At 34.9% G+C, this 11,462-nt stretch overlaps 2 protein-coding genes across 2 annotated transcripts; both read right to left on the reverse strand.

Moving 5' to 3' along the window:
* Window positions 1-775: 775 nt before the first annotated feature.
* LOC106770268 lies at window positions 776-1,243 on the reverse strand. Its single transcript, XM_014656085.1, has one exon. The coding sequence runs from the start codon at window positions 1,241-1,243 to the stop codon at window positions 776-778; it is 468 nt and encodes a 155-aa protein (XP_014511571.1).
* A 1,740-nt stretch (window positions 1,244-2,983) lies between these two features.
* LOC106772526 lies at window positions 2,984-7,857 on the reverse strand. Its single transcript, XM_014658977.2, has 2 exons — window positions 7,441-7,857; window positions 2,984-3,710 (listed from the first exon to the last, which is right to left on the reverse strand). The coding sequence occupies exons 1-2, from the start codon at window positions 7,795-7,797 to the stop codon at window positions 3,201-3,203; spliced, it is 867 nt and encodes a 288-aa protein (XP_014514463.1). The 5' UTR covers window positions 7,798-7,857; the 3' UTR covers window positions 2,984-3,200.
* Between the last annotated feature and the right edge of the window lie 3,605 nt (window positions 7,858-11,462).

Genomic DNA, 11,462 nt, shown 5'->3' on the forward strand with positions numbered 1-11,462 from the left:
AACTGCCTTGGTCTACAAGGACCTTGCCTACATCGTACTGTGCAATGCAGGCTGCGATGACCATAGGATCGTCTTGGTCAAGATCTGGTGCATGAAAATCCCTGTCCGTGAAGGTTATATCAGGAATTGACACTGGATTGCGTACCACCGAGTGAACGCTGTGTAGACTTCTCAAATGTCTCTTTCGAGCTGATGATGAAGCACCTCCTCCAGCAAAACCGCCCGAAATAGTATCGATCCTGCCTTTTACTGTGAGATCCCGCTCTCTAGGCCGACTATGGGATCTGTGTCTTGAGGGAATACGAGAACGGTTGCGTGAGTGGCCACCCTTCCTCTTTGTACGTTCCGGGCTTCTTCGTATCTTTTTGGGGGAGTGTCCTGCATGGGCAGATTCTTCTTTCACGAATTCCCGGAGGTGTCCGGCACGGATCAACTTCTCCAATTCATCTTTGAGAGTTTGGCAGCTTTCAGTGGTATGTCCCCCTGAATTATGGAATCGGCATACCTGGGTCGTGTCCACGTTCTTAGGTGGAAATTTTCTTCATTGAAAGATCAGGTTGGACTGCAAAGCCCTTTCTAGCACCTTTTCTCTAGGGACAGTGAGGTGCGCATAGCGATCGTACCTAGGGTTTAGATTCGCCGGGGATTTCTGATCCCGGGCGTTCTCACTCCGACGTTTCCCCTCCTTCTTGTTACCATTCACCGGGTGCTCCTCGTGTTGTTGTTTCCGAAAGATCCTCTGGTCTTCCATCTTGATAAATTTAGCCATTTTTTGCTACAACTCCTCCAACGTACTGGGTAACTCGGCATATAAGCTTTCTGAGATGAATCCCGCTTTTAAACAATTGGGCAAACTACTAATGATGAATTCAGGGTTGGCACCTTTTATCCTCCGAGCGGCGTGATTGTATCGATGCATGAAGGCTCTGAGAGTTTCGTCTTTCCCCTGTCTGAGATTGACTAGCTCAGCAGCAGTAACCTCCTCGTATCGGTTGGTGGAGTATTGCTTTTTGAACATGCCCATCATCGTGCGGAAACTATCCACCGAATTGGGTGGAAGGGTGTAATACCATTCTAGGGCTTCACCCCTTAGTGACAGAGAGAACGCTCGGCATTTTACCAGGTCACTTTGAGTGTAAAAATCCATGAAGTCAATGAAGTTCCGCAAATGATGATCTGGATTCGTTGTGCCATCAAACTTTTCAACCTGAGGCGGAGGCCGGTCGGGCATAGGGGCCTGCATGATGGCATCAGTGAACGGCAAGAGGTCTGGAGACCGGGGGGAGGAGGCAGATTATGATTTTGACTATCCTATGATGTCTCCGGGTCTTGTTGTTTTTCTTTATTGCGTTCAACATCCTCGGCCTTCTTCTGTTGTAACTCTTGCTTTAAATTTTCAATGGTTTGGGCTTGCTCCTCTAGCTACGCTTGTAATTCTCTTATCATCTGGATCGGATCCGGATTTTCCATAGCTCTTGTGGTCACCATTGGGAGTCTTCACTTTCGGGCCCCACGGTGGGCGCCAAAATGTTTCGGTAGATATTTTTGAGGGCTGAAAGGACTGACCTGGGTGACGTGGCGCTCCTACTTTGCGACGCGTAATCTAGTCGATTGGTGTGCTTTCTCCTATCTCCCGATCGTTTGTTCTTCTCAAATCTTCAACCGTCCAGGAATCTCCAAGCTTGGGCCGGAGGGAGGAGGTACCTGCAATGGCACTCCGACGCCCAAGTTAGGGTTTTGTAATGAAGAGCCTTGAATGCAAGTCTATCAATTCTCAGTATGAGATCGGAGAGTAAATCTCTCTTGCTAATTCCCAGCAAATTAGGTAAAACGTAGCAAGTGTATTGTAGAATAAGATAGCATAAGAGAGCGTACCTAGCTTGTGATTCCAGTCCTGTATATATAGGTTATTATCAAATAAAAAGAGAATATAATATAAATAGCTATACCTGAATATCCGGTTGTTCAGATCTTATCTGATTTTATCTGATACTTATAATATTTGTTAAGATATACTTTCAATAAATCATTGGTCCATAGGCCCAATAATAATAAAAAACCATAATGACCCATCATTAGTATGATTGAGACCCATTAATCGTTTAGGACCGTTCGACTACTATTTGTAACCATTCGGCCCAAATATCATATCGTAAAGTTATTATTAGAGAATGTATAGTAATTTTAATAAGAAAAAGAAAAAATTAAAAAATATTTATCAAGGTTAAAAATAAAAATTTTCAAAAAATTAGAGATATAAGATGAAACATCGTACTTCAATGGCTTAACTCCTTTCAAAATATTACTTTTGCCCGCTAAACGGTGATTTGGATGGAAAGAAAAAGGAAGAGTTTGTTATGCCAAAGTTGTGACAAACATTGGAAAAATGAAAACAATATGTCAATCAATGTTAAAATAAATCCAAGTTCTTTGCATGATGCAATTACAAAGTGATTATGAGAATGGGAGATCAACCTTCCATATGACTGATTTATTTTTATTTGATTTAGGCGATGAAATTGATTTCTGGATTAATGCTTCTGAAAAGGAAGAAGTATTGAAAATTCAACGTAACAATTTAGGGATAATCATGATTATCCATAAATTCATATGACTATATCTCAGACATAAGAAAGTTTTGCTAACCCTAATGAAAGAGTTAAAACAAGATCATGATGGATAATCACGATTATCCATAAATCAAATTTATCAATATCATTTAAAAAGAAAACCATTATATAAAAAAATTCATCATTTTTTATGTACACTTTCGCTTTTCAATTTTATTCTTAATAATTATTTCATAAATGATTATTTTGATATATAAAATAATTATTTTACCAATTTTATTTCTTAAATGATTATTTTTCTTCTTTTTTTCATTTGACTGTTTTTTTTAAACTTGATTAGTTTTTAAAACTAAAACAACTATCTGTAATAAAAAAAATACCTATAAAATAAATAAAAATTATATTTTGTGATAAATATTTTGTAATAATTATTTTATTAACTTTTGTTATCAGAACACATGTTTTCAGAAGTAATAATAATCGACATAATTCATCATCTAACAGACTACATATAATTTGACAAACAACCATCATAAAACAACGTATTGGTTTTTCTCTTCATCCGAGGAAGATGTATAAGATCACATCCAACTCATCCAAGATCAAGTTATGGTGGCAGAGGAGAGACTATTACAGCATCTTTGTCCATATGCCCAAAAATGGAAAAATTGCAATAAGCAATCGAAACAGCAGAGGTGTGTCACTTTTTCTTTCTCTCCTACTCAACCTACCACCATCTGTAGGAATCGTTGGTGATCCATCCATGGCAAAGGAAGACTTTTTCACGGGTCTTGACCTCTCCAAGTGATCCCATCCACCAAAGCTCTGTGCTGCTTCTTGGTTGCCCTTATCAACTGAACCATTATCTTCAACTACCCATGATTGGTACCCAGTTTTGGTTCTCTGGTTTTCTGCAGGTTCTTCCTCAAGGATTGTGCCTTTAGCACGGCGAGGTTTCCTCCTCGTCCTGTTCTTGCGTTTTGGTTTGCTCTCTGACTGTCTCCATAATTTATCAAATGCTAGTGCAAGTGCTGACTGACCAAGAGGAAGAGCTAATGCCATGAGGAAAGCTTTAGGGCCACTAGATAGCAACCATGATGCAAGGATGACCGGTAGAGTCCAACCATAGGATTTGAAAATCTGCATTTAAAGAAAAATTGAATGCATTGTAACACCTCATGCACACAAAAATATTTCAATCCATATGTAGACACAAGGTGTTGTAAGCTAACGTAATAAAAATAACAACAGCAACAACAAAAGTCTGGTAAACCATTAGGTGTTGAAAAAGGTGCAACACAGATTTCTGGAAAGTTACCAATTATGGCACTTCTCTCTCAGTATAAATTTTACCAAAAGAAATTCTTAGTGCTTAATTAGTTAAGGCTTTTGGGAAGTATTATACTTTTAATTGACAAAGTAATGATAGATAATATATTTATAGACAGAACAAATTACAAATAGACAAGTGATATGTAACTAGCAATTACTTTTGAAAGCTTTTCAATCTTTTAATGCAAGGATAATTAGAAAGTGTTGTGGATATATAATTTTATGGTGATAGTGTTAGGATAGAGATATAAATAGAAGGATACTGGGTAAAGGGGAGACATTCAGATTAGTAAGGATTTGTAGGAATAGAGCAGTAGCTCTTTTTAGAAAAGGGGAAACCCTTGGAGAAGAGTGTTTTTTTCATCTATTTCAATGAAATATTTTGTCTCCCACTCTCAATTATTGGTTCCTAACCAAAAGTGAAAGCAACGGCCATTTAGTGACTTAAAGAAGAGAATAACAATTACGGAAATGATAATGAGAATAAACAAGGTACTGATTTTGAGAAAATGCCAATAAACTCAGTTTTGGATTAAGATTGACTGGGCGGCCAGTGGTAAAAATGCTACAAGAATTGTCTAGAAACCAAGCATTATAAAACAGTGATCTCTATATTATAGGATGGTTTCATGATTTAGTGGCGGCAACAATTATTAATGAGCAAGGCTTGAATCTTCCCTTAATTTTTTTAAGTTTGGAACCAAAAGCACTTGAGAAAAAAATTAATTTGAATTGCGGAAATATAGTCTTACAAAATGCAAAAGAAATATGAAGATAAAAGTGTAAAACAAATGTTCTAAAACTTAGATGCAATATTGTGGTACCAATGATCCAGCGAAGTACTTTGAATGGAGGCTAAAGTTGAACAATTTTTTAGATTTTATAATTTTGACGAGGACTAGAAGGTCCAAATAGCTAGCTTATTAGAATTTGAAGACTATGTCATGACTTGGCGGCACAAATATTGATAGACATTGGGCAAAACGAGAGGTCATGCGTGGTCTCTTGGTTATCCATAGTAGGTCTCTTAAATCTACACATTCTTTAGTTCCATTTGCCTATGATAGTAATAAAAATTGTTCAATCCAATAACAGTATTGACCTCTACAAAAACAACAGTATATTAAACATACATTTTTGCTTATGTTTACTAAAATTTGCTTGCTGAGGACACGTCATATCTAGAGAAAACTGTTGAGATCGTTATTCATGGTGAGCTTGGTGCATTAATCTTTTATCTTGGTTAAGCAATGTTGTTTTGTGGTCTTGTACCCTAAATTATATGCATTGAAATAAAGCCAACAGAATCTGCAAGACAATAGGAATCGAAATCCACAATAGGAACTACTACAATCACTGTAGCTTAGCAGAGACAATCCTCATCAGGATGCACTGCATCAGTCACTCAAGAGATGACCTCAACAAAGAATCCATTGAAAATAATTGTCTGCCCAATTTTATAAATAACTACTATTTGGCTGTAAACAAGAGATAGAAAAATATACTCATTATTAAAATATGTCATATCTCATGTAGTAGAATATTTTTCAAATAGAAATATATGAATGTGAGGAACGGTTTCATCCTATGACACTCAACTAAAAGCTATATTTCCGTTACATTGGTTACAAGTGTGAAATTGTGATAGCAATATGATCAATATTGTTAGCATTATGCATAGAGAAAGCTATGAATATTAGAGAGAAATTGAACACAAGTTTTCCCTCTCTGGATTTCAGAGGCCTGAGATCTCTCCCAAACCAATCTCTCACTCAACAGAATGCCCTAATCTTCTCTCACTATCTCTGTATAGCCTGTCTGTCAAAATCTGTTATATGTTTAATTAATAGTCACTAACTCTAGCTCTTGCTCCCTAGCTAACAGATTTCACATCCCAGCCCATTAGGTCAAGTTTCTAACAGAATACATTACATAAAGGATTAACAGAACCCATGGTTACAAGACATTCAGGTAAAGGGTCAAGCCAATACTCGAGGTTTGTCTGACAATAAAATCAAATTAAATGTATTAAAGTATGTCTGCCCCAACCCATATGGAATTTTCCATATAACACACAGTTCTTGTGTCAGTTCCATGCATTAAAGCAGCTCACAAGAAAATATGGGTGACATTTAAGGTCCAGAGCCAAAATGCCTCTCTTTCTTGTAGTAAGAGAAAGCTATGATACTGACAGTATATGAGTCGTGGCAGCATGGGCAAATGATGGGAAATCATTCATTAAGACAGTGGTATCTTCTTTAACAAATTTTCAAACTTCAACAGTATACGAGTCCTGATTTCATCATGAATGGCAAGGAAACAAGAAAGAAATTCAAAAACATTCACGAGTATGTAGTAACTGATTTAGAGCAAGGGATGTTGCTGTAGTCTAAACCCTAAAGCAGGAAAAGCCTCCAAGTTAAAAGAACCTTTGCAGAAAAACTAGCATCCGTCTTATCGTATAGAGTCGTGTAAAGGGGTTCAATTTGATGACTAATTAAGATTTTGTAATATCTACTCAACTAATTCCTTGGAGTTTCTATCATGGATTATAGAGTTTAAATTATATGTACTATCAATATAACATTTTTACATAAATATTTGATGAAATTCATCATTACCACATCATACAAAAATGAATACGATGATGTAATAAAATGATCAAAATCCATTGCAGGTCTACCTATAAACGATGCATACAAATGAGTTCTAGTGCATAAAATTTATACCTATGCAAACATTCAACAAATCTTAAAATTGTAAGACACAATTATACTCTTTTATCAATACACTTCCATCTATACCCATAAATTATAAAAAGCGACCATTCTCTAAACAAAAAACATTAAAAAAATGTCTACCTTCCTTATAAACTACTTCGATCTTCCACATAAAAATTAAAAAGACATCATTCAAACAATCCAAAACACCAAGTCTCACACTCTCAGATTATGCTTAATCCCGTAGCAAGCTGTTACACCCGTAACAGTGAAAAAATAAAGACAAATGTTAACCAGTACTTTTAGGATACCCTGATGGAATGCATAAATGCACGTTCCGTGTAATTTTCACTGCATTCTCGTTTTATCAATGCACTTCCATCTATATCATAAATTCTAAAAGGAGATCATTCCCTAAACAAAAACATTAATAAGAAAATGTCCACTTTCCTTCTAAACTACTTACATCTTCCCCATAAAAACTAGAAAGGCATCTTTCAAACAACCCAAAATACCAAGTCTTACACTCTCAGAGATGCTTAATTCCGTCGGAAGCTGCTACACCATAACAGTGAGACAAAAAATAAGACAAATGTTAGCCTGCACTTTTAGGACACCCCGAAGGAAATTTTTTTAATGGAATGCATAAAAGCACGTTCCCATGTAATTTCACTGCATTCTTCAGTGATTTGCCATAAAAAAAAGAATAAAAAAATTTTAAAAAAATCTTCTTTTAATTCTTCAACCACCTTTGCAAGGCCCAAATAAAAAACCAAACACGGACTTGATACGGAAACAATATAGAGAGATAGCTTCACCTGCAGAAACCAGACACCATCAATGGCTTCTTCCATAATTCCACTAGAAATTTCTTCTTCATCTTCCAGGAATTCTCTTTCCTCATCAGACCACCAGCGTCTCTTCCTCCCATATCCTTGTTCTTGTTCTTCCCGTTCCTTGCCTCTGGGGCCGTTGGAGGTGAAATTTCGGGGTCGAAAGGATTCCGCGTTGGAATCCCAACGTGGGAAGTTGTTGGAGGAGCAAGAGACAAGAGAAGGGGAAAAGGGTCTAGCCAGAAGAAAGGGTCGCCATGAGGAAGATAGATGTGAAGGTGGAACAGGGTGACCCAGAAATTTGGAAGCGTACCAGTAGCACTGGTGAAGATGGATCTCCATTCGACACCACACCTCTCATTATCTTCCTCCGTTTATTTCATAAAATTATAAAATGTCCGAAAATTGGCATAAAAAAATGTTTAAATACATACGTGTGAGTGTATATATATATATATAAACTATATTTCAATTCATCTTTAAATTAAATATTAAAAATAAATTAAATTTTAGATAATATTGTGTAAATTTAATTTGTGGTTAGATGACAATTAAAATTATTTTTAGTTCTCATTTAGAAATATATAAAAGAGGATTAGAAAAGAAAGAAACGTGGTTGAATAGAATTTTATAGAAAAGATGGACAAAAAATAACGTCTTTTTTTTGTTATTAGTTTGTAAAACTTTTTTTAATATAATATTTTTTTGTTTTTAAAAGAAAAAATTATAAAAAAATGGTGCATAAAAAAATAATTTTTAGGTGAAATAAATAAAAATAAAACTATCGAAAACAAAACAAATAAATTAAGAATTAGGAGAACACGATAATAATTAGTTGGGATGTATATTTAGAAACAAATTTTATTTGGATGATAAGTCATATTCTCATTTCTTGTTAGTATAACTACGAAAACATGATATCTCGACTATATTGATACTTCATCCATGAATAATCATGTTTCATAAAAGAGAAACTTTATTTAAAGCTCACCAGATATTTGTCATGGAACAAATTGATGACTCTGCAATAGAAAAACTTTGTCTAAGGGCTTCCAAACTATTCAAAAGAACTTGATTTTTCACGAAGATATCATTCACACTCTCGCTAGCCTTCATGGTGAAGAATGTGTTGATGAGTAAGAGTGTCAACTTTTCAAAGCTGAACATTTTTATTTCTTGTAGTTAACTACTATGGAGTCCCCGTATTTCCTTTGAAATATACGCTCTTGCTTGTATTATTTTTTAAGTGCACAAATAAATGTGTACTTAGCTTTTTTGTTTAATTGCCTTTGGTTTTTTCTTCCTAGGTCATCTTTGGGGAAGTAATTTTAATGTTTCCCCTTAAAATGATTTAGCAAAACAAATAATGCATAGATTTCCTAGGTCTCTCTTGAGTTCAAGTCCAAAACCCCAAACACCACACATAACATGCACATAACTTTACCACTACACCAAGTCATTCATTTAGTTTAATATACAATTAATACTCATTTAAGTTATTTCTATCTTGCTTATCACACATATTACCCATTTATGAACAAACAATCCATATTTTACGCCACATAAAGCTCCTACACAAGACCTTTACCCTACCACAACAAACTATTACTAATTAACCTACATAGTTCTTGTATAAAATCTAATCTATTTTATTAACCACAGATATTCCAATAAAAGACACACATAAAATTTATGTCACTCTTAAGTTAATCCAATTATATTCCTACTCGTAATCACTTCTTGTTGACCTTATTTAAGTATCTTTCCACAATTTATTTTTTGCTTAAACTAAGTAATTTTTTTGGCAAGTCACTTCTCGCTTAAACAAATATAATGCTTGAGTGATCAAAAGATCACATTTTTTTCTCATTAGAAAGAGTAACATCTTTGGATGTACACAATGATTAAGTTTTCTCTTCTAGTTTATTGGCATGAACACAAAAAATGTTCTTCAAAGCTATTTAGGGCATAAGGGAATTTTCACATTGACTTGCAAAATACTAGTTCTTCTTATGTAAGTATCTTCTAGGTTGCATAAATTTTTATTTCTAAGAATGATAAAAACACGCATTGTATTGGATATATAGTTAGATCATAATTGACATATGTTAGATAACATATAAACTTTAGCTTGAGTCCCAAGAAAGTAGAGTGATGCTTTTCAGCCTAACATGAATCTCTGGACAACACATGGTAAATACATTCTCTACCTCACAAACTTAAGTTTCATAATATTCTTTGAGTGCATGTTAGCTTAAAGTCATACTGTACTTATTATTTGATTGATTAACATATGTTCATCATATGCCAAACGAAAAACACCTACTTGTGATATGAGCATACATATTCTTCATATTTTAAGCTCTAAGTTTTATTGTATTAATTACACAATCAAAATAATGTGTTGAAATTTTTGGTTTAACAAACTTACTATTTAAATATTCACATACATTTGAGTTTAAATAATGTTTGAACTTATTTTTTTGAAAACTTGATTTGTTGAATATATATTTGAAAATATCATGTTTTAACTCAATTGTTTTAAACACCATCAAAAGAGAGAAAAATTGTTAAAGAAACACTTTATGATTTTGATAAAGATTAAATATAAAAAATAATCAAGTACATAAACAATTAACAATTAAAAAAAGAAAGTAAACAGTAAAACTTAATTAAATATAAAATATGTAAGGTTTAATACCTATTTTGGTCCCTCGAAAGAGGGGTTTTGTTCAAAATCATCCTACTTTTTTTAAAATGTATCAAGTAGTCATACTTCTTGAAAAATTATGCAAGTTAGTCCTTTTGGCTAACTCTGTTAAAAACTTAACGTCAGAGCTGCCCCCTTGGACCAACGTTCATTACATGTCACTTATAATTGAATTGGTGGCAGTGTGGTGGCAGTTTCAGGTTTTTTTGACGTGAAATTAAAATAAAAATGTTATCCAATTTTGTGATTAAAAAATTGGGGTTAGGTTAAAATGAAATTGGGGTTTCTTTTTACAGAAGTTAAAAAGAGGGGTTAGGTTACAAGGTGAAGAACGAAAATTGCGAATTGGGAGTAAACTGTTGGTGCAAGTTCGTAATTTTGGCTTTAGAAGATTTTATACCCACTTGCTTTAGAAGATCCACATATGAAGAGGCATATGCATCCATAATTTTTCCAGTCAATGGCCACTTGCTATGGGAAAGAACACCCTACCCTGATGTTCTACCACCAATTATGAGGAAGTTGTCAGGGAGGCCAAAGAAAAAAAGGAGGTTGGAGCTATGGGAGCTAACTAAAAATGACACCCAAATGCGTGCTGGAGGGCATAGGAAAAAATGTAGCATATGCCGTCAGAGGGGCACTAGTGGAAAATGGACTTTTTATAACGCATATATTATAACGTAGTTTTGTAAATCAGTTATAATATGAAATGCGGTGGCAAACTTGTAAATAATTTAAACCTATCTCTAATTTGTTATGACGTAGATTTAAAACTACGATATAATATCTCTTTCATTTCCCCGCCACACTCCNTCTCCCTCACTCCTTCTCCCTTCTTCGACCCTCTCAGTAGCAATTTCATTCAGAACACTGCCTTTCTCTGTTTTTCGTCCCATCATCACTAGNTCTTCGTCTGTTCACTAACTCACACATAGCACATAGTTCTGGTGCACAATTCCGTCAACGCCTAGGGTTCACCTCCGCTCTTCTCCACTCTTCTCCACTCGCTGCTACATTTTGCCCTTTGCTGAACGCCTAGGGTTTCGTCTCTTCTTCACATCATCAGTCACACATAGCACACAGTTCCGCTTGGATTCGCCTCCGCTATGCTAGATTTCGCTTACGAGGTGGGTTCAACCACCAATCTGGTTCAACTTTACTGTCGTTTTTTCTCATTCATGGTTTTCTTTTTGGTTTCTATTCTCAATGTCAGCTTACAAGGTTGACACATTACAATTCTCTTGCTGGTTTGTTAACCTTATCCTATGTTTTATATTTTCATTTTCATAAATTCTCT

Source organism: Vigna radiata, chromosome 8 (genome assembly GCF_000741045.1).
Source record: "Vigna radiata var. radiata cultivar VC1973A chromosome 8, Vradiata_ver6, whole genome shotgun sequence".
Lineage (NCBI taxonomy): Eukaryota > Viridiplantae > Streptophyta > Magnoliopsida > Fabales > Fabaceae > Vigna > Vigna radiata.